Here is a 26,089-nt window from a genome sequence, read left to right on the forward strand (position 1 = left end):
GTAATCTTTTGTCCATGGTCTGCTAATGACACGAGCGCGTGCAGGAGCCTGTGCTGGTCGCAGGGCAGTAACACAGCACTTACCGGGGCATCCGGGCCTGATCCTGGGGGGGGAAATTCTTGACCTTGGTGAAGATGCACATCAGGGAGTGGCCTTGAAGAGGTTTGGTCTTGTTGGATTGCCTTAGAATTTAAAAAAAAAAAAAGAAAAAAAGAAAAAAAAAAAAAAAAAAAAGGCCACTAAGTCCTGCCTTTCACATCTTTCAAATGCTGGTGAGAACCACTTTTCCTGAGCGTCACTGGTTGAAGAGTGCACCTGAACATTTCCCGTGGTAATGGAAAGGAGGCTGGCCAAAACAAAAACCAAAACAAACAAAACAAAACAAAAAAACACCACCACCATTTTTTTTTCTTGTATAATCATTTGTGTGTGTATCCATATTGTTAACACAGCCTCTGCGTGTTGTGAGAAGACCATGTCCCACCTCTGTCCTGTTTTGATACTTGTGCAATGCGCTGAAGCCACACGCAGAGTGATGTGTTCTCCTTGTTAATGGCTGCTTACATAATCTCCTGTATAGAGATGGAGATAGCAGCATGAGCAAGGAGTCATATACCTAAATCAAAATCGGTGCGGGCAGCTCTGAGGTTACCTGTACAGCTCCAGAGGGCTACGCTAAGCCCTTAGCAATGGCTCGGATGCGCATGTCAGACAGCTGGGTGCTGGGTTAGGGCTCCTTTTTCCCAGTCAGACCCCCTGAAAAAATGTCCTGTCAAAAATGAAGGTAGTCAGAATTTTCATAGGACCGAGAATTCCCGTGTTTTGGCTCAGCTATGGTTCGCCTACCTTTTCAGCCATTTCCACAGCCCCCTCCAAGTTCTCCATTTGACTGCTGCATCGAGAAGCGGAGATTGCTGTGGATCCCTGTGGGAGAGCTCAGGCTCAGATAGCTCCTGGCTCAGCTGCCAATAAGGTGCAGAATCCCCCTGCTTTGCAAATGGGATGCACCACCCTCAGCAGCTGGAGACAGGATTTGGGTGCAGTCTGCCTGTGGAAAGCACTTTGCAGCTCCCGAGGATGACAGACTGATTGTTTTATTTTTGGATGGGAATCCTTTTGCAAACCTGGAGAGAAATTCACGGTAACAGGATGACTGGAAAAAAAAAATAAAATCTCTAGACCCGTAACCAGAAACATCTCCTTTGCCTGTTCTCCTGTGTTGAGCACTGAAGCTGTAAGGTCTTGCAGGGGCTTGGCAGTGCCGCTGCCATCTGGGTGAGGTAACTGCAGAAGGGCTGTGGCCAGCTCGTGGCACCCTGCCTCTGGGCTTCCTTTGGCACACGGGAATTGGAAAACGTGGCTCCGAGAGCAGGGTGAAGGGATCTCCTGATGTCACCTGTAGGGTGAGCAAGGAGACATTTGTTCATCGTGTACCTCCTTACAGTTCTTTTCCCTGCCGTTGGAAAATCTTATCGACATTGCTTGCTTGGGGCCAGGCATTTCCATGAGAAACAACTTTCTGGTGAAGGACATCTTTAATGCAGGGTGTCCCAAAGGCAATAAATATCTATCAGTTACTTTAATTTTGTCTTTCTGTGGCTAGTTATCTTTTTGCCGAACAATGTCAAGGCTTTATCTATTTGTTTGTGCTTTTATCAGTTTGGTTTATCAGAGAGCTGCACTGTGGCTTCTTCTGGGCTTGCCATCTCGTCTTCTGGGAGCATCCGCACTGCGGTATTATGAACTGCGTTGTTATATCCACCCGTGGCACTGTGTTAACCAGCTCATCTCTGTAGGTAAAAGTGCTGTGGTGATGCTAAACACAGGAACAGCGAAACTGCTCAGAGGAGAGTTTTATTGAGGATACTTTTATAGTCTTGGCTCCAAGTTTAACGAGGCTGTGGCAGGAGAAGGTTTCAGATTCATCTATTATAGCTCGGTGCCTTAACTTCATCCTTCTCCCATTCATGTTTTCTAACCCTTTTTGTATCTTCCCAAAGATACGGGAAGTGTTCGTCACACACTAAAGGGCACGCTGCGGGTGTGAGCCGTGAGGTACGTGGTGCTGTGCAGGAGGGGTATGTCTTCAAGTATGCTGAAGACGAACATTATGGCCAGGTCTAAAATGATGGCTCGTGTCTGAACCACTGCTGCTGGTGACCTTAGGGCTGCAAGAGGTGCAAGCCATCAGCATCGAGCATTACGCTGTGCTAAGCTGCATTCGGCTAAACCTAAAAGAGTTGCTTCTGGGGCTGATTCCGTGGTCAAAATATGTTTCTTTAGCAAACGTGTATTATGTCTTGGCTTCTCCAGATCAACGTAGTACTGCTGCGTTAATAAATCCTTAAAATAACGCGGAAACCTGGAAGACTTAAGGTATTACTTTGGCTCAGCTTATTCGTGTGTTTTTCAAGTTGGAATGGGAAATCCAGAGAAACTGGTTTGGGTTTCGGGGCATTTAGTGAGCATTGCAGTGCATTTCTGACTCTACGGGATATAATTTTTTTTAAGAGGAACACTTTTTGCTTCTCTGAGCTACGCAAATATTTTTACAGACCTTACAAACTTTTAAAATGTTTGTTTTTACAGAATGTGAACTTCTGGCCCAGTACGAAATGGTAGGAGTTACCGAGCTTTTTTTTTTTCTTTTTCTTTTCTTTTTGTCAAGAGAAAGTCACGAAGAGCAATATAGCCGTGCTCCAGTAATTAATGCTGCCTTCCAGATATTTCACACAGCTGTTTCTCGTTAAGCCTGCGGTGAAAGCTGTGTGCTCGGGCACATAGCAAAGTCCATTCCCCCGCTCCCTGCCCCGAGCACTTCTCCACCTTCTGGCTCCCCAGCAGGCCGGGAGCTGCGCTGACAGCTCCTGAAGCTGTTCCCAAATCTGATCTGGGCCTAGTGGCACAGGGGAAGCTGTGTGTTGGATTTGGCATTCTGGGGTGAAATGAAAAGTTTCAACAACCTTTTTATGACTGTAGTTTCGGTGTTCCCTGGAAGTGCTATTAGTGTTATTGGTATTTTGTTTTTTTTTGCATAAAATGGCAGCAGGCACGCAACTCCGAAGAGACCATTTCATCTTCTTTATAGTGCGGCGTTTGTGTTCATGTGGCTTCAGTTTTTTATAAAAAAAAAAAACAATGGGCTTACTAGAAACTCTTATGTCTGCCTGTATCTACAGGAAGATCAGATGGAATAACGACAAAGCTTGACGAAGGGGGTGCAGCAGTTACCCAGATTGTTTTATTTTCTGGTATTCGTCCTGTTGGGATTGCTCCCCTCCTGTCTTTCGGAGGAGCAGAAATAAACCAAGAAGTCTTCCACTTGGACTGCATAAAGCGTCTCCCCTCAGACCAAAAAGTCAAATAAGCAGCAGTCTCCCTCTGACTCTTCAGGGGTGCTTCCACCCCAAAACTTACCATTGTTTCAAACATTTATTCTGCTAGCTGGAAAGGTGAGGCTGTGTAACAGTGCATCTTCACGCAGGAGAACCAGTAACCCTCCCTGACAGCAGGTGGGCAAATGAAGCTCATATACCCATGCTGCCCACCCGAATTGCCCCGCTGAGCCACAAAAACCACCTTGTTGTGCAGAGCAGGCCCGCAGGGGCTGCAGGCTCTCGGCAGCGAGCCCGGGCTGATGCAAGGCTGTGGCTGAGTGCTTCCGAGGGGACGGAGCATCGCTGTCATTTCCTCCCTCTGGGCTTTTATCGTGGTCAGATCTCTGCATTGCATCTTCAAATCTAATTCCTTTTATATTATTAGCATTAATGCTAATTCCAAAAATAATTTCTGGGATGAAAACGGAGGAATGAATAAGTCGCAATCCCGGCGGTTTGGAAACGCCGCCAGCCTCCCTGCAGCTGAGTCACATCCTTCGCTCTGACACCTGACGGGGCTGCAGCCAGCACCCGCTTGCAACACCCTGCTGCTGCTTTCGTTAGCTGTGGCACTTCTTTGGCAGCACTGCCCTTTCTCTTTTCCTGCCCCGGGAAGGTGAGAAGCTGTTCCTCAGCTATTCCTCGTTTCGGCTGCCTGTGTTGCAGTGAGCTTGCTTCCTGCTATGGGAGTACTGCTGCTCCTAAAAATGCCTGTTCGGTGTGTGTGGATGAAAGCAAAGCTTTGTGCAAAGGAATTGTGTTTATCTGGGAGGGCTTCTAGGTGTTAGGAGGATTTGGGGCTCCAGTATGGGCTGGAAGTAGCGGCTGTCCAGAACAGAGGGAAAGCTGGGGAGTTTGGGAAACGCAGTTGTGCTCTACTGTTACTGAAATGTTTGGTTTTAGGAGAAAGCAGATTGAATCGTGCTGCTTGTACAAACTATCTTGATGGACCGGAGCTGCGGGGAACAGGCTTGTTTTTCCTTTGAGGGCAGGGGGATAAAGGGGTGGACCACTTGTAAAGCTGCAAGCACTCAGAGTGCCTGCTGCAGTTGCTGTGTGCACCTCTTCCCCTTTTCAGGAGATGTTTTAAGTAATCAAAGTTAGGTTTTTCAGTGGAAGATGTTCTGAAATGGTTGGAATAGAGCAGTACCTCCTGCGAGGTTTAGGACAACGTGCCCATGGCTTCCTTTCCCTCCGCTCATTCCCCAGCAAAATGGAAGTTCGGGCACAGCCGTTCGACTGCTTTTGAGCCTCAAATACCTGAGGCACGTAGAAGATGCTTGGTGTTTTTTTTCTGGGGTACTCAGTGTAGTTTCTTGTATTGTATTCTCAGGCCTGTGTAGCTGATGGTTGGAAAACCTGGACTTGGAGCTCCGTGGTCACAGACACGTGTCAAAGCAAGGCAGAAATGCAGTCAGTGTGCATGAAACTTCCGGCTGGCGTTCAGCTCTGCTGGCCACTGGCAGGCTTGGTGCGCCTGGTGTGCAGTGATGGGAGCAGTCAGGGAAGAAAAAGGAAGGAAGAAAGCTTATCATCACAGCTTGAAACAGGCCGCAGGCAAGGGGGAAAGTCTGTGTGTGTTAATCTCAACTACTGGATTTGCCTCATGACTAGAAAAATCAGAGCAAATTTTGTTCTGATTCATAGGCACTAGCTGAAAGCTATGTGGTATCATCCTACAGATTCTCAAGAAATGGCTGGTCAGAGTTTTTTTAAAATAACTGATTTAAATACATCCGCTTTTCATATTCCTAATTTGTGTAACACCAACTCTTGCGTCTTTGCTGTCCTCATTTACATCTGCAGTTCTTTGTTTTCTTACCAAACCACTCTCTGGATGTCATAGTGTAAACTAATTGACACTTTTCTAAGCCTCAATCACAGCACATACAGACTCGTGCCTGTGAGCACTGACAGTCCAGCCGTACAGACCTCCATACAGCATGCCATCTCTGTTCCTGTTCTATAAACACTGAGAAATAAATCCTTTTGAAAAATTACGTGAAAAGTTCACTTCTATAAGCAGTTAATGGTGCCATAAGAGGTCCTTTAAGGAATTTTGTGGGGGTTTTCTTAATTGCTTTTCTATCAAATGCATTATAGGAGAATAACTTCCTGTTGCCAACTTGACAATAGATACTTACTTTGTAATAGGCTTTTTTTTTTTTTCCTGAGAAAATGGGATCAGAAAGCTAGATGTAGATGGTTTGCTACCCGTGCTGCAGGATAGCATGCTACCTTGGGCTTGCTCTGGTTTTAGGCTTGAAGTAACAAGCTTCACTGTCAAGTGCTGAAGTATCACCATGGACATGAAAATTTACTTTGTCCTTTTTTTTTGTTCACAGTCAAACTGCAACTTCAAGCAGAAGAAAGAGGAGTGGTGTCGATCAAAGGTGTAAGTGCAAATCGCTTTCTGGCTATGAAGGAGGATGGCAGATTGCTGGCACTGGTAAGCAGCAGTGGTTAATGTATCTCTGTACCCGCATGGTGAGGTCCTCTGCTCTGTACTGAGTAACCTCTCCTGCAGCAGGACTTGCTCAGCTACTGTGTGTGTGTCATATCAGGAGGATTTAGCTCTGCAAAACTCGTCAATTAATTGAACTATGACCGAGAAAGAGATGACTGTTTCTGCCCTCACCTACAAGCAGTGGAGCATGCTGCAGGGTTTAACTGGAATGGCACTGAGAGAGAAGAACCATAGTGACCACCTGAGGAAGGAAAGGAAATGATGAGAACAAACAAAGAATAAAGTCTCTTCCTTTGCTTCCTCCAAAGTAATTTTTTTCTCTTCCACTTAACTTTCACATAAAGTGATGGTAAGGACTTTTGAAGTAAAGCCAATTTTTAAAACACATTGACTTTTGGTAGTAATCTATATAAATTGTTTTCTCATTTTCCTTTTTTTGTGGAGAATCAAGTTTTTTTGATCGTATACCTCCAAACTAGAGAATTGGCAAGAAAAAACATTTTTTGCAAATTATAAGTTAGTTAAAACTAGTCCAAAAAGACTAATTTTCATATCATATTAATTTTTAACTGTGATTTAAAGCCAGTATTTGGCAGAATCTGAATGACAATAAGGTCTCCTTGGGCTGGATTTTGAATTGTACTTTAAGAGCTGCAGTTACAGTCATTGTGCTTATGAGACACAGATGCTGTAAATCTCTTGTTCATAGCTTTGAATATAAACAAACTTTAAATGCTTGTGTCCAGTGAAATATCACTCTGGAGCATCCCACTAGAATTGTAGTTTTAAATTAACCCCGATGCTTTTGCATCTGGAAGATGGCCACGTTTGTGTTCTGAGAGTCCCAGCTGACAATACAACAAACAGGTGGTAATGATAAAGCCAATTACTAACTCCAGCTACAGAAATTACCTCTCAGCTCATGCACTCCCCAAGTGAAGTAAGTCCAAAGGCAAACAAAACATCTGAACAGCTTTGTGTGCGCTGGAGCCCTGGTGAGCTGCATGTAGTGCACTGTCTCCTGCTCCTGGAGGCAGATTGTGTTTATGCCTGGGAATACAGTTAAATAACCTGTTTCAAGTTACAGTGCTATTTACTTGGACATTGTGTGACAGCTCAGTTGAAGAAAATGTGAGTAGTGCTCCACAGAGCTATTCTTGAATGAAGGATAATTGGGAATTTCCTGTGGCACTGGTGTGCTGGCGTTCGGCTTCCTGTTCAAATCGCCCTCCTTAGCTCAAGCAGCAGCGAATGGTCAAAATAGACATGTAGCATCATTTGCAAAATTACCAACAGCCACGTGTGTTTATATTTGGATGTGCAGCCTCCTGCTGCATAGTGGTTCTTGGTTGTGCTGGTTGTGTAGAACATGCTTCTGTTGCAGCTTTATGCCGTGGTTTTTCTGCACACCTTGTGTAAGGTGACAGAGAGTAATGTCAGAGGCTTTCAGAGCCTTTCACTTGGAATTACTCTCTCAAAGTCTTGTAAAGTTACCACATTCTGCTTCTCATTTGAAATTATTTTTTTCTTCATTTCATTTGTTTGTTTTTGGAAATGGATCTGACTTGAGCCATATTTGCTGCAAACATTGCTTCCTGCAGCTCTTTGTTTTTGCTGTTTGTAGATGAAAACTCTCTACTCTAGGAAGATTTTGTTCTTCATCCAGCCTGTGTTTCACATCTACTGAATACTTCTGCAATTTCATGATTATTCTCTGAAGCGCAGACAGTGTTTTCCATGAGGAATTCTGTAATATGCCTTCCAACATTTTGTGGCCAATTGTGTCTCTACTGTTTTCTGCCTGTAAACACGTTCATGGAACTGTTAATAATTGCCAGGATTTCTTTTTCAGTTTGAGGAGTGGTGCTTCAGTGAGAGCTTTGTAAGAGCGTATTCTGGAAATCTTTGCGGTGAGGTGATCTCACCAGTGCACATGAGTTTGTATCTACAGAAATCTTTGGTTACTTCTTTTAAAACAGTATTGAACTTTCAGTTCTAAACACCTATTTAGTTCTCCATTTCAAGAGTCGTTTAAGTACCGTTCTGTGCTTTTCCATCTGTAATTTTCAGTAGTGTACTTTTAGATTAAGAGAACATTTGAGAGGTACATTTGTGGAATGAAGAGTCCTAAACATTATGAAACCTTCACAAACTGCTGTGATGAAACCGATGGTCATTTCCTCATTTTTTTTTAATTTTTTTATTTTTCCCATCTGGTAACATTTTTAATCATCAGTACATTAACCTAAGCTGATGTTTCTTCCTCGTTCAATTTTGTGTTCACATACACTGACATATTGCAGAGACCTTGCACAATGAACAGGACACCGATCTTTGAGGGTCTGTTATTTTGGGATCTCTTTGGCATTGCAGCTGCACACTGACTTGAACATCAGATAAAACGGATCATCTCTTGTCCCAGATACATTTGGCACTTGGATAATTGCAAGCTCTCTTATCTGTATTTACGTGTTGCTTTGTTGTGGAAGCCAGCTTTCCGCTACGTGAAACAAACTTTTTAATGCCCAGCAATCAATTCTAATTTGGGATGGGCCTGCTGTTCTTCTGTAAACACTTCTTAATGTCTGTCTTGTTTCTTCTTTTTTATTACTTTCTGGTGTCAGGGATCAATTTGTGTAGTATCCTTGTTTTATAAACATACTGACATCTTCGTAAGTACTTGAAAAATGATTATTTGGGCTTGTTTTTCTTCTAGTTGGATGGCTTTGTAATTACTTTGTCGCGATGTGTCTTCAAGGTTTGTTCCTAGTTTGGTTTTGCACGGTGGTTTATTGCACAGACAGCATATCACTTCTTGCATGGTGGGCCGTGTTCTTGTCTTGAGAGCTTGATGTGGCTTTTAATTAAGCTGGTTTGTGCTGTTTGCTAACAGATTCAGTTTGTTAACGAGATTTTTAATGGAAAAAATGCACCATTTGTCTTCTGGTATGGCTACTGTATCTCATTTTGACTTGGTAGTTTCATTAAATTATTCCAATTGAAATATTTTCGCTTTCCGGAATCAAACATTTTTGATTATTTCATTTTATGAAGAAACTTCTTCCTTTCATGGGAAATGGAGAATGGTGATTTTGACTGACTTGTGCATTTCACAACAAGTAGCTTGTTGTTAACTATGCAACCTGTCCAGTCCATCCGTGGTGTCTGTGTGGCTGAGCTGTGACCAGGCAGGCTTTGTCAGACTGAGGGACTCGAAGGGAAGTATTTCTCTTTTGATGCTAGAATGTGGCACAGGAATATTGTGACAACAGTGCTCATTTCCTGACCTTTTTATAGTTTTAAAGGGTCAGTCTGATCACAGTGTTTCTAGGGCCGCAATCCATCGGCTCTGGTAGTTCCAGGCTACCACAGCCTCCCTCTGGTTTCAGTTTAGAGAAGGAACAAGTGTGAGGAAATTTAATTCCTTATTAGCATCCAAACCACCACAACCGGTTAATGCCTGTAGTGTTTGATGCCGAGGCAGACGCAGTTTGTGCTGAAAATGAACCTGTGTGAAGCAGGGAGGGGGAATCCTGCCGTAGGAAGCGGCCTCCCCTTTGAGCGGCCACCATGGCTGCTGAGGCAGGGCGAGGAGCGCTGCTGCCGGGGAGCACTCCTGCGCCCGGGGCTGTGTTATGTGCTCCCTCGGCCTTCTTTTGGCTGGGGGCCTTGCTTGGCAGTAGACAAAATATTTACTGGCGGAAGGGGAGGCCCCGCAGTCCTCGCTGGGAGCGCTGCTGCGTGCGGCAGCCCCAGTATTTTCCGTCTGCCTGCCCCTGTCATAAAGGGCCGTACAGTTCGGGTGTTTCATGACGAGCTGTGAAACCTTGCTTTGCTGGGCTGGCATGCATTAAATATGTAAACGTGGGTATCCAGCTGCTTGCCAGTGGCCGTGTTTAACAAACAGGGTGGCTGGCATCCCTGTCCCGCTGGGCAGCGGGCTGCCTGCTGCCCTGTCACCTCTGCTGAGTGCTCAGGGACGCGTGGCTCGTGAAGCACGAACCTTCATTTGTCTCCTAAATGCTGTCAAAACATTTACGGTGGCAACGTACTACAGCAAGGCACTTGTGTCACATATGCTTTGTGGAAAAACTAGGACTTCATTGGCCAGAGCGAACCACATGGCACCTTGCAAACTATCTTTATGAACCCTAGAAAATACATTTTTCTTTCTCTTTCTTCTTTTTCTCTTTCACCCTTTTTGCTTCTAACATCTGTAAAATGCCTGAATGGTGTGTTTGGGGAGTTGAATCTATTTTACTTTTTAAACCTGAGAAATTTTAAGGAGGTGAAATAAGCACAGTGCATTTCTTTGAATTCTGGGCGTTTACTTGGAGGACCTGGTGCGTAGGGGGGTGTGTGTGTGTGTGCAAATTTGCCTTTCGTCTGCACTTGGAGTCTGCAAGTGCTTGCTTAAATTCACCGTGGTTTCCTTGCTAGTGGCAGTTGAAGCTGGGTATGACAGGGTATTTATAGGGACTCGGTCTCGGTGCTTCTGATTATTTATAAGGATTCAGGTCTCAGTGCTTCCAGAAGCACCCCTGGGTTCATGGGGCAAAAACAAGATGCTCCCCGGCTGTGGCCCTTCTCTTTGCCTCAAGTTCCAGTTCGGGCAGCTGTACTGAGCCTGCCTGAGCACTGCTCAAAGTTTTGTTTTATTCTTAAGCGCTTCTTTTTCTTACCCAGTTTCTTAGTCCTCTTAAGGCTGCTATAATCCATTTCAGACTTGGATCATTGTGGCTTGAGATGATTAATGCATCTGTTCTCACATTGGTGGAGTGAAAGGCATTAAAATATAATTTATCTTGAGAAAGATTATTTAAAGTAGCAGTCATATAATAATTATTCAATTTCTGCTACTTTAAATGTTAAAATAGTGATGTATAGACATGAGAAATTATATATATATTTCTTGTAATTTTTTTTTCTTAGAGATCAAAATTCATATCTGAAAATGGTAGCAAGAGCTGTATTTTTTTATCGCCAAGACTTACATTTGAAGGCACGTGTTGGGAGACAGATCACTTTATTATGGACTGCATTTGAATGACTTAATTGCTCGTAGCAACAGAAACTTGGCACACGTAAGGAGTTAACTCCTGCATGTGTTCATGCATTCTCAGTGAAGCCTGGTTCTTCCCAGCTCACTTTTCAGTTCTGGTGGGATGCTTGATTTATTCTTGAATATAAACAGAAGATTGTAGCAAAAAGCAACCTGCTCATTTTGGGAACTTCCTCACGTTTCCTATTTTCTCTCCAGGTTTTTACATGCTCTCATTTTTGCAGCTAGCTTTCTTCCTCCTCCAACCTTCCCAGAATCTTTTTCGAGGCAAATGAGTACGGCTGACTTGATGGGCTGACAGATGGTTTATATGAAAAGATCATCCTCCCTCCCTCCCCCAATAAGTTACTGCAGTGTTGGGCTCCAGCAATCTTTTTATTTGAGAAAATTTTCTTGCTTAAAGTGTAGGTTCTGCAGGGAAATTTGACGCTGCTTTCACTGTTAGAGCAATGTCACCCATTGACGAGGTTTTGCTGTTGTCAGTATGCTATGGGATAACTGCAGTTAAACACTGATTAAACTTCCCTGTTTTATCTTGACTGGGAACAGCCAGAAATAATAGCCATAGCTAAACCATTACGTTTTAAGTCCCCTGGGCTGTTTTAACTATCCAAGAACACTTGTGAGTATTATCTTGCAATAGATAATACTTCTCTTAAATGATCTCACTGATATGAATGGGATCATTGATTAAGACTCTCTCCAGTATGTTCACTGTTAGGGAGCAGTGGTTTCTGCTGCGTGCAGAGATGTGCAGGTATCTCACACTGTATTTGTTAACAGGCTTGCTTTTTGAGTGGTTACGTGCAGTTGAGGATATTCTATCAGATGGTGACCAACTGCAGAGTGGAAAAGAAGGCAAAACGTAGCAATTCCCTGTAGCAGCCTCGCAACCTCCAACCAATTTCAGTTTTGGGGCCTTCTGAGCCAGGAATGGTTTCTATGTATTTAGTGTAAGCCTCAGTGAATTCCTTTTCCATCAACTTGTTCAAAAGTCACTTGAATCCTTGTAAGCTGGGAGAAACCGTAACATCCTAGAGTAAGGAGCCCCACAGTGTCAACGGATAGGGCTCTTCATTTAACTGACCAAATTTTGAGACAGGAACAAAGAATTACACAATGTAAACAAACTAGAATCTGCTTTGTCTTTATTAAAGACAACAAATGAATCATAGTTTATAAACTCTTTTTGTAGGTGTTTTAAATAGTATTTTTAACAATTACTGTATCTCAATTTAGACATCAAACAATACAAATTTCTTAAAATCGGACACATTGTGAAGTTATTGTCTGGATACGTTAGTCCCATGAATCAGACCAACTGATTTGTTGCAATGAAATATCAATAATCTGTTTCTTTTTCCCTTTTAGAAATGCGCAACAGAAGAATGTTTCTTTTTTGAGCGCTTGGAATCTAATAACTATAACACTTACCGATCACGGAAGTACTCAGATTGGTATGTGGCACTGAAAAGAACTGGACAGTACAAGCCTGGACCAAAAACCGGACCTGGACAGAAAGCTATCCTTTTTCTTCCAATGTCTGCTAAAAGCTGATTTCCATGGCAGATTCTGAACGTACGCCACACTACATTTTGAGGTAGAGTTTCCCGCTCCTCTCCAAGCTAGCAAAAATAGAAGCAATTATTTGCTGATACTAGCTGCTTTTGCAGAAAGGTTAAAACATGAATGTTTCGTACTGTCTTTATACTGCTCTTTAAACCTATTGTGCCAGTGTGTGTGGAGGTAATGTTACTTGGAAAATATATTTTCAGGATCAATAACACTTCTGTTTTCTGCTAGAGATTTATATAGAGCTATTTTATTTACCTTACATTCACTTTACAGAGTAAAGGGAAACTAATCTGATGCACGTGTGCAGAAATATTTACCTTTTAAAATAACTTATGTCTTTATAGCTTATTAGAGAATAAATATCGATTTTTCATCCTAAAATCAAATGGTCCATGAATAATTTTAATATGGTCTAAATAACTCTTAAAATAAACATTCTAAATTATTAATATAACGAAATGTGAAATCTGTTGCTATCATGTCATGTTTCTGTAGGACTCGGGCAGCTCCCTGTGGTATAGTTTGTAGAACCGGCCTGTGTAAACAGCTGGAAACTCTCTCATGGTTATGTCAATCTTATCGAATCCCTCCCGGTATCCGTAAAGCAGCAGCTTAGCCACGTTGCTGGTGATGGGAGTGGCGTGCTTTGTCCTGGCAAGCTCATCGAGGTCCATCCACTCGCACCTCAGGCACTCCTGCTGGCAGAAGTTGATGTTGAAGGAGGAGGGCTCCAGGCGGCAGATGATGTACATGTCCGACTTCCCAAAGGCTCCGGGGTGCTGGTGTTGCTGTCTTATGCTTAAGATGGACTTGAACTCTGACTTGATGCCAGTCTCTTCGAAAACCTCTCGAACTGCTGTGTCTCCTAGGTGAAGAGAGCATTTCTTACAATGCACACACTAATAGCTTAGCACTCTTTAAACCTTTTGATCACAGAATGTTTCTAACTTAAAGCAGCCTCTGTTTTGCTTCATAAGCTTTTCAAACGTAAGGCCTGTTTGCTTCAACACGAGGATAAGCTAATTTTGTGTCCCTGAAAAAAACTAATTGCATCGTGCCTTTCTTGTGTATATCCTACAAAATGATGAAAGAAAACTTTCCATAATATTGTACAGGGTATGGTTTTGGAACCGATGGTCACTGGCTCTGCTGATCTCTTACCCCAGGGCAGCACTGCAGCACCTTGTCAGTCCTCTCAGCCTAGCCCCGTTCCTCTCCTCACTTCTGTCCGTTTGCAGGCTCAGACCCTTTGCAGCTGACTGAGCACCCACCCGTGTGTCAGACCACTCCATCAGCTCATATACTGCCTGCCACATTGCCACAGGGTGGAACAACATGGGGAAAAAGTGTTTGAAGAAGGTTGGCACCAAGTCCTTTTCAAAATGTATCTTGGTCTACTGACATTTCAAATATGCCATAATGCCTGTACAGCACGTACCATGTGTCTGCAGAAAATACGGTGCGTGTGTGTACATCTCATGTATATCAACCAAAGTGATGAAAACGTTAACATTTCTCTTTACAAGACTCGGCATAACTTCAGAGCTTTTAAGGGTCTGTGCACTGCAATTAAAGCCAAAAATTACCCAGCTATCCAGTACTCTTCAAAGGAGAAGTTTTACTCTTGAATAGTAACTTAAATTGAAGAGCCCAAAAATAAGATCAGTTATACTCCAGTTATTTCCCCAAAATTCTGCAGTTTCACTGTAGTTGTCAAATCCTACTTGCCTGGTGTAGCTACTGGTAGGTAAAATTAACTGGATTCTTTTTTTCATCTAAGTGAACTCACAGTTTTGTCGTTATGTGAGTGATAACTGCATATACAGCAGTTTTTGAAAATGACTTATTCACATCCAGTGGCTGGAAATACACATAGAAACAAAACGATTCCTCTGCCACAGGCCAAACAACTGACCCTGCACGTACTTCTGCACTAGCTCAACTCTGTCTTGCAATGGAACAATCTGTATGAAGTTAACAGCAAATACACAGGAGTCTTTGTAGGACTGGAGACCCAGTAACACATGGTGTTTGCATTTATGTGACTTCTACAGTATTAATTAAAAGGCATGTGGGAGAAGATACGAATGTACTTGGGGACTGTGTTTTATGTTGCCCAGAGTGGCCCCCTCAGTCCTTTGGTGTAAAAGAGCAGTTGCAAAGCAATCCCCCTGTGGCAGGTGGGTGGTTTTATTATTAGGCAAAGGGCTGTTTTAAGTATAAAGGGTCAAAGGAGGTAGGGATTTCATTTAAGCTTTGAGCTTTTCTTTTAGACAAAGTGCCTTTTGCTGTTTCCTTTTTATTTAAATGTATATATTTAAATACTCAATGACAGTTAAACTAGAAGAAACACTAGGGCTGGAATTTCAGAAACAGGCAAATGCAAAAATCTGTGCTCTTTGGTTCATCTGCATTATGAAGCGATTCAGATGACTTGTGCAAACCAGTTTGTGCTCGTTAGAGTAGGCAGTCACATATTCTGTTGCTTTATATAACCACAGGGTTTTTCAAGCATTGTAACTGTACTTTGAAACTTAGGCCCTTGAGTGGGTGCGAGTTTATAAGATTTGATGTAAGTGATGGAAAAAGGACAATTATGCTGTTGTATTTTATGCTTCACTAACTTATCTCTTTTTGTAATTGTGAAATGTGATGCAGAGAATGATACCATTTATTATGATACTGTTAAACAGTGGCAGGAGGGGAGCTGTAAGAGCTTTGTTGCTCCCAAGTCTTTCTTACTACCTACATCCAGGCTCCATTCATAATCTCACCTGTTTCTTGAGGGATGGCTACTGGAACATGCAGTGACAGTGCTCCCCTGGTGAAACTGTTCCCCATGCTAGTTATTCTCTTCTTGCAGTACAATTCCTCTTTTATCTCCTGGCCTAGATCCTTTCTCTGTCTCTCAAGGTGACACAGCTAGGCAACAAGCGTGGTGTTTGGGATTCTTTGAAACACGAAGCCATTCCACTACTTTGCATGTGTTTGCTTTGTTGGGCAAAGAATTTTGATTTCTGCCACTGTGCTTTACAAAAAGATGTAGTTGAAATGTGACTCAGAAGTTACAAAAACTACAACTCAACCCTATCACATTAGCCAGGAACTTTTTCCATGTGTTGAAGTAATGAACAATTGTATTCCAGTTAGAGGCTTACTGCTAAGACAGCATGGAGAGATTTCTAAGGTGCGGACCAGATTGAGGAAATAGGGTCTCAATACCCAGTTTGTAGAGCTGCTGCATTGCTCTGGGCAATGTCTTTGAGCCGTGGTTTATTTATTGGGAGAATATTTTCACATCTTAATACTGATGTGGGGCTAAATTAATGTGAGCAAATGTAATTTTGGCAACAAGACCAACCTAGTAACTGCAGTGTAACTGCAGAGTTAACCAGTCTGCCGATCTTAATTTGAAGGGGTGTGATCCAAGGAGAAAGCACAATTTTATTTTTTCATACGCCTCTTGAACCTAACTGCAGCTGCTGTATTCAGCATCACCTGTGCTACGCTAGGTAGAAATGACAGCTTTTCTCAAATCAGCCCCGTTTTTAATAGAGAAGTGCCTTCTGCCTCCGGTTGGAAGGAGGTACCCCCAGGAATCCAGACCTGTACTGATGCTGGTCCTGGGCCAAAGAGCTCTTGGTCTAAACAAACAAATGGATGAGGGTGGAACTAAGCGAGTGTATTTATTGCTGTTTTGCACATAAAAATTGAACGTTGGAAATTTTTGCTCAGTATATCAATGAGCTCACTGCCCTGGATTGCAGTGTGAGCTGAGAGCTTGCTATTTCGGTTTTATTTTTTTGTTATATACAGATTATCTTAATCCTCTGTGCTTCTGGCTCTTACTACAACATACTCCACAAGCCTACAAAACAAAAGTTGGCTTCAAGCCCTCCTTTAAGGGAAAAGTGTAAATGTTACAAAGCTGCTCTACCCTGAAGGTGATGTTCTGCCATTAACTTTAAGGTCACAGGATCCCAGCACTGCACCTATCAGCCATTATTTCAGAGAAGGGAGGCCTCGTAGGAGCGATGTGGGTCGCTGTATTTCAGTGCTGTTAATGTCTTTGTGACTCTGTTGATGTCTGACCTGTTATCCTAGGACTTACCGATGTCTTCACCTGGATTAGCCAGACCTCCTGGAAATTTCCATGCATTTACAGTCTGTATTGGAGGAAAAAATGTTATTGTAGTATGCAGCCTATTTTGTTCTTCTCTAATATGAAGGAGATGATTAACACTCAAGTTTTTTGGTGAAGTTGCAGTATTATAGTTACCCTTACAACCATCAGTAAGGCTTTAGGTAGGAACTACTTTGTTCTTGCTAATGTGATGATCAGAGACACCGACGGTCTGTATGAAATATTGGAACAAAACATCTACTGATTGAAAACAAACTGTCTAACAATCATTAGACAACGTTGCTGCTAGATAACTAGATAGAGTAGTTGAATATTTAAAAAAGCTGCTATAGACTATATAATCTTGTATTTAATCACTGATGTATCCCACTTCCATGGTTTTAGCTTTTAAAAAAAGTGTATATATTTAATCCTACAAACAGGTATTATGATTGTAGTACTGTTCTATACTGCACTGGCTTTAAGATGACTTTGTGTGTCTGTAATAACCATTTTGTATAACTTGTCATTTGTTTTTATGGAACAAAACCTGAAGCCTTGTGTGTGATTTGTGTATAGAAGCATTTATGGAATTGCAATAAAGTTCAGTAATTAAAACAGAATACGACTTGATGCTGTAATTAATACTGGACAAGAAGTCCCAGTTCCTACACCTCCTGCAAAACCTCACAGATTTGTAGATTTTACCTTGACATCTACATACTATTTTTTATTCCTTTCAATATTAACCGTGTTTGTAGCAAGAAGTTAAACTTCAACTAGAAAGTAATGCAGAAAAAAAGTACGCTATAAAAAAGTAGCTTGAACAAGCAGCAAAGAGGGGGAAGCTGCAAGCCTTCCAGTGCTTTGAAACCCCACTGATTACATTGGAATTTTTTTTTCCTGGGCACTCTTAAAGAGCTTGGATAGGAGTTTAGAGTAATTTGTTAAAAATAGGGCAGATGGAAAATACATATATTTGCTGGCTTTCAGACATGCTTTCAGTTCCTGGAAATCTTGCTGTGTATGCAGTGGAATTGTCCTTTCAAGATAAAACCCAACTAACTCTCGAAGTTCAACTAGCTCGCATTATAAAGCTGTGTATAAACTTAAAACTTCTGAAGCTTTCAGAATGTAATTTCTGTTAAGAGTCACCATTTCAGGGAAATTGGTCATGGGGGGATAGGGAGGATGGGACTGGCCCGCACTGAGATGTTTGCTCACTGCACAAGAAATGTATGGGTATTCGTACACCTCGGTTTTTATACTTAATTCTGTCCAGTCAATAAAAAGAGCAGTAAGGAGGGGAGTCAGAAACAACCACTTTTCTCCTTTCAACTTGGTCACCCACTGTGCTGAGTACCAGCTGTGCTCTAGGAAGGTAAGCTGAAATAAGCTGAGATGGTTCACCTGGAACACGCCTATCCCTGCCTTCAGACCGAACTGGAGGGAGCAGTGGTGCCATGCTTGGCCCTGCTATGTTTTGGGGAAGCAATTTCTGGTGAGTGTGGACTTGGACCTAGAACCTGAATAGGACATCGGATGTCTTGCTGTAAAACTGGATGGAGATATTGGCTCTTAAATGGCTGTGGGTGAGCTTTAACAAAAACTCTGTGTTAGGAAGTTGAACCCGAACGTCTGTGTTACCTCACGGGCTTAGGAAGCTGCTATTTCCTTCTAAATCTGCAGAATGTGCAATGTCCATTTTGATTCTTTGAGACCTCTTTAGTTAAGGTATTTACTGAATGCGTTTTTTTGCTTTTATCCACACAAATTATAGCAAAAAACAAATGCAGTATTTCTGAAGGCCATTGTGTGCTGTTCTCTTCAGAGAGACTCTCCAGAGCTAGAACAGTTTTTGAAGCTCGTATCTTGCAAACTGCATTTATGCTTCAATTGCTAATTATTGATTGAAAGCTTGAAGGTCCTGCTATATACAAGTCATTGAAATTTTACAGTAAGTAAAAACGCAAAAGTGGTAGTTTATAGGGAACAAGTGCTGCTCTTCCTCTGAACTCTTGTGTTACAAATTGAGCGACTGGACAGGCCTTTTCCTCAAAGTTCATCAACTGTGTTATAGTTACTGAGGAACTGAAGTGTTGGTTAATTTGGTTTCTAAGAAAAATATCTCAGTAGTTATTTCAGGAAAGGCTGAAAAACCACCCAGTGAGATTCTGGTTTAGATACAACCCTATGAAATGAAAACAATTCAACCCAGTATACTTCAATTAGCACTTATCAGTGTTGTTTCCACATTGTAATAGCATTTAACCTCGTTGTACTAGAGACAATTCGTTTGTGAACATTCCTTCATTTACTTAAAGGACAGTGCAAACTAGCTGACGGAGCTAGTGAGCTTTGTGCACTTGCTGTGTTACCTTGATAGGGGCTGGAAGGTGTCAGCTGTGATGGATGCTTGCTCACCTCAAGCCACATCACAGAACCCACCGCCACCACGCTAATGCTCGCTGGTTTGGCATCCTCTGGAGTGAGGTCAAGCACTTCAGTTTGTGTAAAATGAATGAGCTTTACACCTGCCTTACAAAGGTGGTTTCCAGGTCATGGCCAATCGTGGTATTGCTTATTTAAAGCCACAGATATGCCTGGAATTTTAGAAACCAAAGAAAACCAGAATCTCAGCAAACGTGCTTCAAGCCACAGGGGTTTTCCAAAGGTCTGCATGGATCCAGATGCATGATCAAGGACTCTTGGGTCAGTTACAGCAGAAACAAGAAAACTTGAAGCAGAAAGGATATTGGGTGATGAAGCCAAGAAACGCACTGTGTTTCTTGGGCTCTGTTCTAACATATGTGGTATGGAAGAAGGGGAGCAGAGCCGAGCTGTCTTTCTTGGCAGAATGAGCTTGGACACATACAAAGGCAGTGATTTGATGCATCCTCACAGTATTCTGGGGAACTGCAAACCAAACTCTCATCATCTTCATCAATGAAATTGTTTTGAGGAACTAGGTGTTCTTCTGTATAGATGTGCTAGTGCTTTAGAACACTGAACAGTTTCATTTCCTCTAGGACAATGTGAGTAACGTGTTAATACATGTCGCACAATGTTCTTCTGCTCTTTCTTTCTCTTAAGGAATTACTGCTCAAAACCAACTTTTCCAGAAAAAAGGTTTTTGTGTCCCTTGCAACAGTAATCCGCAACATGCAATTTCCTTGTTAACCAGAATGACAGCATTTTGAATCACAACTTTGTCACCGAACACTTTCTTTTTCCTCTGAATGGTCTCTTCTCCTCCCTTTAAATTTACTGTGATTGTGGAGTGGAGTGGAAGGGAGGAACTTCATATAAGGGAACTGTTTTATTCTGGGTTCTACTTCCAAATGAAAGCTTGTGTTGAAGCTGCACCTGCATGGCCCAGTTAGCTGTCTGAAATCCACTTGACAAACTGAAGTTATTTTTGAGAAATATTTAAAAATATGCACATGGAGGAAGAGATCTGTGCTGATCAAGAAACCACATGCTGAAGTAATTTTTGTAGTATGTTTGCTTTTAAAAAACTAAGATCATTGAAACATCTCTTCTAAAACGATTTCTGAAGTCTATCATTTATTTGTGTGGGGTTTTTTGAATTTGAAATGCAAATTCAGCTATCTGTTGATGGATGTGTTACAAAAGACTGCTTCAAAGAAGTAACTTTTAACTATCACAAATATGGTCTGGAATGAAAATAAAAAAGACCTTCATTTTATATTGCAGAGCAGGCTTTTCTAAACAAACTTATCTGTTTTATAATCCTATAGCAAGCTTACCTTATTTTTGTCTTGTACAACCAACACCTTTCCAGTGTTTTCATCTAAAACAGCACCTATTAAAAAGAGAAAACACTGAATAAGATTAAAGTGCTAGACAATTATGTTCAATCCTAAAATCTGTAATTTAACATGTGTTGATAAAGCTTGACAACCCCCTAACAATACTCAGATTAAAGTTAGCAAGATTTGTCTGGATGATCCGTGGAACGCAGTTGGTCAGTGGAAAACTGACTGATACACAATAAAATACAAAAAAAAAAAAAAAAGACTAAATATCCTGTATAAAAATTCAAAGTTAGCAGTAGCAAGATAAATACTCCTCGCATTTAAGTTCAGTCCTACTGCATATGTTAATATTATCAGGACTAAAGAATGTGAGAATCAAGACATCTCCAAATAATCTCGCAAAGCTGCTTTCTTCAGCAGAGCTGTGCCTATAATCTTGCAAAACCAGAACATTTTCCAGTGGCTTTGGCCAAATAGACATGATAGGCAAGAACGTTTCTCCCGTGGAATTCATCACAAAACCCCTGCCTACTGCAGTGAAGACTTGGGTGTTTTCTGGTGAATAACAAATGTTATTACTTGACTCAGTGGGCTGTGTTGATAATGAGAAGGTTCAGATAGTTGACTACCTATGAATTCATCGTGCATTGCCCATCCGACAGCTGATGACAGAAAGTGCACAGTGAGTAAGCCTCTTAATTAAAAACCATTGCTCCCAAGTAGGAAAATGCTTTCACTTGACTTAAAAAACTCTACATACCAGCGTGTATGACTGAGAAATTCAGCTTTTCACTTTGACCTCATGCTCGGCCCAAGAATTTCTCCTACCGAATATGATTTTCCGCCTTTTTAAAACCCAAGTGCTCCTATGTCTAATCATCATGTCACTCTCATTAGTCATACTTGAAAAATGCCTTCCCTTTAAAACAGGCATTTTGTCAGATTTTACAGTTGTGCGCTGTGGCGAGCAGAATGAGCAGGGTGGCAGCTGTCCACAACAGCCAGGCATGCGTTTCAAATTAGTAGGTAACGATAAAAAAATGCTTCTATCATTTCACAGCAAAAGGAAGAGCGTATGGATAGGTCTGATGATGTACACATTTAAAATGCTAGGGAGAAGTATTTCCACAGAAGGGAATTATTAAGAAATGAGTGTCCAGCTCAAAAAATCCTGGTTTTTCAATAACAAATGGCAGGCTTCTGTGTAGGAGGAATATTTAAAAGATGAAATACCAGTCTTCCTTCAAGATACGCCAGAGGACGTGCTTTAAGAGGGTAGTCACTTATCTGCCTCCCCATTTGTTACTTTTTGATTTAATTCCTCCTGTAAATATTTAGCAATGCCCAGGGTTAAGTACTGTACTGATTACAAGAGGGGAGAAAGGAAAGCAGGGGCAGCTTTAATGCATGTTGTGATTACAGGGATCATTTTCTAGAAAAGCCATTTTTCAGCCTGATGGTTTGCTGAGAGCAGGGAGGGCTGCTGAAATCACAAAGCTGCCGTTTGAGTCAAACAGAAAGCACCTTCTCTCCCCCTCGTTCCCTAGAAATTGATGTCCATGAATATAACTTTTGGCTGTGAAGTTCCCTGAAATCTCCAAGAACTCTGCTAGATGCTGCTTAAATTCAGAGCGAGAAGAGAAGCCACTAATGGGATTTGCTCTCTGCTCTCATCTGCCCAAGTCTAGCTCAGGAGTCCCCAGCTGAAGCTTGCTGGGCCACACGTGTTTCCCATCAGTGATATCACACTTTGGCTGTGGAATCTTACCCGTGACTTTAAAAGCTTTCATTCTTGCTACAAACGTGGTACCTAGAGCTTTAAATCATCCCTCTCCGGGCTGGCCTTCTGGAAAGGTTTGCGCCTGTAGCCTAGCCCAGCACTCGCTATTACAACACCGCTTTGTTTTGACTGTTTGCTCTTTGGAAATAGGTAAGATTCATATTTAAAATAAAAAAAAAATCCCTTAGATGACTCCAGACAGTAATGGTGGGGGAAAAACATCTTCACTCTAGCTTTTTATTTACGATCGGTGTGAGGAGATGTTCCTAACTGAAGAGCACTTGGCAGGCATGGCACATGGCAGCTTGCAGTATAAACATCGCCAGGCAGGAATGGGCATTGCTCTGGAAAACAGCTTCAGGCCTTCTTTTTAATCACTTGTGGTTCCTTGGACAGCTGTAACCTGCCTAAGGCCATCTTCCCCCAGTCTGACATTTGTGCAGCTCTTGTTTTACCCTTTTCCTTAAGTAACAGGGCTGGCCAAGGCTCACTGATGGTCATGACCCTTCTCTCACCTCAACGCCAAGGACTTCCTTTCAACAGTTAGATTAAGGTAGGTAACAAGGAAAGTAATATCCATGTTGTAAGGCTTTCACTGCACAAGAGGGAAAAGGGAATAACTTTTCACTTTTCTTCCTCTCATTTTACTCTTCTTCCTCAACGTGCCACTGTTAAGGAGCATATTTACAAATGTGTCACGAAGTTGGGAAGTGCTTTTCAAAAACATCTTAATCATTTCACCCATCGGGAGCTTTTCTGTACCTTCACACATTTGGAGAACCCTGCCACCTACGAATGGCTGCAGTAACTCAGCTGGCAGACAGATCACATATTCCACTATTTCTAAACAATAATGGCCAAACCCTATGAGTAACATTTGCTACTCTCTCTTCTTGGCGACTCTGATCTCGTCTGGCAAAATAAGACCTGACCTTGCTTATTCACACCTTTGTCATCCCTTGGCTGGGTGACGACGGAAAGGCAGCAGCCCTGGATGTGCAGTGCTCACCATGCGGGGAAACTCCAGACAGTACAAAAACAGCTGCTGGTCTACTTGGCAGCATGGGCTGGCTACCTGTCGTCTGGCTTCCTGCAGACCTCGCTGCAAACCTCCCTCAAGGAGGAAACCTCCCTTTCTGTTTGCAGCATGCTCAAGGGACTGAGTACTGTACTCAACTGACTGGCCACAGCTTAGAGGTGAAGACTCATTGGTAAACTTTTTCCTCTTGATCGCAGAAACTTTCTTAAACATGGAGATTTCTGCACAAGAAATAAAAACATCGAGGCTCTGGCACATACACACAGTGTAAAGTGTGAACATATTTAAATAATTAAATATTTCAATAAAATGAGTTACAAATAGAATGAAACACTTCTGCTACCCAGGCTCTGTCTCCTGAGGTAGGAAGATAATGGAATAAATATGTGCCAGATGGTATCCACGCTACCTGGTGTATCCCTGCTACATGCTCCATACCCACTGATAGTGCACGAAACAGGAAAATAACAAGTATTGTGGTCATTATTTCATGCACGGATATCTGTTTACATGACCAAATGCCTGAATGCCTTCCTGAAGTCTTCACCTCTTGGTAAAAAAATAAAATAAAATAAAACTGTACAGATTTGAAAATCAGTAGCACAGTATATAAGCTATCTGTTGTGTAATACTTAAATCTGTGCAAAAGATGTGAACCCATATACCTCCATTTATTAAGCTCTTTTCTCAAAGAATTTTATCCTGTTTGCACAGACTGCAATCGAAGTGTTTATCTCAAAAGTACAACAACAAATGGTGTTTTGAAAGTGCATTTTTTTTGGAAAGAGCTTTCAGTTATGATTTTTCTTACAGTACGCCCTTCCTGATAACCATCACTTGGGCCACAACACTTGTGCTAAGATTTTCTTTCAGCACTTTCAGCTGTACACAACCTACCTCAGGAAAATCCCCTTTCAGTTATTCATACTTCCTCAAATATGCAAGAAATATAAAGACTAATGGGGTGATTTTTTCTAGGGAACTGCATTATCTTACTCGAGTTTACTGCCACATATTTTAAGGGTGAGATTTTCATACCTCAGGAAAACATGCTCTAACATGTCCATTGAAACAAGCCAAGCCCGCTGTCACCATCTACGCTGCCCTCTGCCGGTTTTGTACTGCACAATAGTTGTGTGATTGAAGGCATTTTCTGACAGCTTGCTTTCCCCTGACCCGCTGCTGCAAAGAATAATCCAGCTCTTAGAGTCCCTTCGAGCTAGATTTTTCAAAGGGCTGCTTACAGGGCTTAAAACCACTCAGGGAAGCACTACTGTCCCACATGGTCTGTGTAGCCAAGGCCAAACAAGCCAAGCTTGTAGAAGGCAAGATTTGCTGTGCCTCTGCTGTGCCGCTGAATGCTACACAGCCTGTGCCAGGATGGCAGGGCCCAAACCAGCCTCCAGATTACAGGAGTGATGGGGCTGGTAGCTGTATCTGTGCAAGACTGCTGAGAGAGACAGCAAAAACATGCAAATCTGGTGTGGCCGAGTTCAAGCTGACTCTAGTTTTGGCTCAGTATTGTATTGTGCTGTATAAAAAATGGGAAACTGTCTTATCTTGTTCCTTGGGAGTTTCCTTCATTTTTAGAGCTGCTCCTTTCCAACTCTGCTTGTGGGAGGTCTCGATGGGTAAGAGTATGGTGTCCAGATGTTTGTGAAACCTACTTGTTACGTAGATAAGGGTTATTTCAGAGCCTCTTTCGGACTGTTGCAAGTTTTGCTAACACTTGGGCTACCTCCTGGGTGATTCCTGTTGGTTCAAGTTTGCCCTCTTCACAGGCCTTTGGCAGATGCGTGTATTAAGCACCCAGTTATGGGCAGTGCCTGCCTGGTGCTGGCAGGGCGCCCTGTGGGACTCACCTGCAACTCCCAGCTGGTGGGTGGCGTACCCGGGCAGCCTGCTGGGCCCCTCGCCCAGCCACCGCGTCAGGGTGGCCGAGCCCGACTCGGCGTGGTGGAAGGCGAAGCCCTGCGAGGCGGCCACCGCCGCCAGCCCGCTCTGGAGGATGGGGACGTGCAGCCAGACGGCGACCCGGCCTTCCTCCTGCCACTGGGCGACCGAGGCTGAAAGAGACGCGGGGCTGCCATCAGGCGTGAGGATTCTGGGGAGCGGGCAGCCCAGCCGCGTGCTTTCTGCCTTTCTGCCACAAAATGGGTTCCCATGTGGCTGGCTGCACTCAGACCCAAGGGGTGCGACAGAGGTGTGAGCACCAACAGGCAAGGGAGCACGGCCAGCTCGGCCCTTTATGTGGTGTTCACACACAGCAAGCCGCCTCGCTGCCTTCACAGCAGCCAAACAGCCCCGTGGCCGTGCCCTGAATCCCCGTCCCCCCGTGTCCCCTCCACTTGCCCCGCAGCCAGCGCCCGAAGGCTGCCCGCTCCCGGCGGCGGGGCCAGGGCTGAGGCTGGGACCGGGGCAGCTGTGGCAGCTCCACGCTCACCCCCCCGTACTTATCGGGCCGTCCCCGCAGCCCTGCCCAGCCGCCCACCGCCGCCCTCCGGCCCCGAGCCCCGCGCAGCGCCCGGAGCAGCCCCGCGCCCGGCCCCGCCATGGCGCAGCGGGAAGCGGCCGCCCCCGGGGCGGTGCCGGCCTCTGGCTCCGGAAGGGCTGGGCTCCGGGCCGGCATGGCCGCTGCCTCCCGTCGCAGGAGCAAGGGGCGGCCGGCCCCGGGTGGCGATGATGGGGAGGGAGGCGGCGGAGCCCCGCGGGCAGGGCCGCTGGTGCTCGGCGTGGCCGGGGCGGTGGAGGCAGGTAGGGGGGGGGAGCCGGGGGCTGGCGCCCCGAGGAGCCGCCATGCGGGCAGCCACGCCGGGGCGGGCGTGGGCAGGCTGGTTGGTGCTTAAAAATGGAGAAAATAAAAAAAAGGAAAAGCGGGGGGAAGGCG

The 26,089-nt window shown here is 43.4% G+C and overlaps 3 protein-coding genes across 9 annotated transcripts in view; 2 read left to right on the forward strand and 1 right to left on the reverse strand.

Moving 5' to 3' along the window:
- FGF2 (fibroblast growth factor 2) overlaps positions 1-17,227 on the forward strand; it is a 30,907-nt gene extending 13,680 nt beyond the window's left edge. For 2 of the 3 annotated variants that reach the window (XM_068680670.1, XM_068680669.1), the window contains exons 2-3: positions 5,723-5,826; positions 12,278-17,227. In XM_068680670.1, coding sequence (XP_068536771.1) covers positions 5,723-5,826; positions 12,278-12,463 — 290 coding nt within the window. In that variant the 3' untranslated portion in view covers positions 12,464-17,227. The remainder of the gene's footprint in view (positions 1-5,722; positions 5,827-12,277) is intronic. The other variant, XM_068680667.1, reaches the window with a different exon arrangement.
- On the reverse strand, positions 12,038-25,756 carry NUDT6 (nudix hydrolase 6). Its single transcript, XM_068679358.1, has 5 exons — positions 25,656-25,756; positions 25,065-25,603; positions 20,375-20,430; positions 16,593-16,647; positions 12,038-13,346 (listed from the first exon to the last, which is right to left on the reverse strand). Exons 1-5 carry the CDS (start codon positions 25,754-25,756, stop codon positions 12,958-12,960), a joined length of 1,140 nt encoding a protein of 379 aa, XP_068535459.1. The 3' UTR covers positions 12,038-12,957.
- AFG2A (AFG2 AAA ATPase homolog A) overlaps positions 25,618-26,089 on the forward strand; it is a 188,607-nt gene continuing 188,135 nt past the window's right edge. For 3 of the 5 annotated variants that reach the window (XR_011096056.1, XM_068680660.1, XM_068680659.1), the window contains exon 1: positions 25,618-25,956. Coding sequence is in view for 3 of the 5 variants with exons in the window: in XM_068680660.1 (XP_068536761.1) it covers positions 25,755-25,956 (202 nt within the window). In the remaining 2 variants the exon portion in view is untranslated. The remainder of the gene's footprint in view (positions 25,957-26,089) is intronic. The other 2 variants (XM_068680657.1, XM_068680658.1) reach the window with 2 other exon arrangements.

This window comes from Anas acuta, chromosome 4 (genome assembly GCF_963932015.1).
Source record: "Anas acuta chromosome 4, bAnaAcu1.1, whole genome shotgun sequence".
NCBI lineage: Eukaryota > Metazoa > Chordata > Aves > Anseriformes > Anatidae > Anas > Anas acuta.

Excerpts from the sequence above, each read along its gene's own strand:
- NUDT6 (XM_068679358.1), bottom strand. The coding sequence starts at position 25,756 with ATGGCGGGGCCGGGCGCGGGGCTGCTCCGGGCGCTGCGCGGGGCTCGG. Across the intron at positions 25,604-25,655 it reads CTGCGGGGACGGCCCGATAA|CCCTGGCCCCGCCGCCGGGA; the intron begins GTACGGGGGGGT and ends TCCCAGCCTCAG. Across the intron at positions 16,648-20,374 it reads TTGTACAAGACAAAAATAAG|ACTGTAAATGCATGGAAATT; the intron begins GTAAGCTTGCTA and ends CCTCCAATACAG.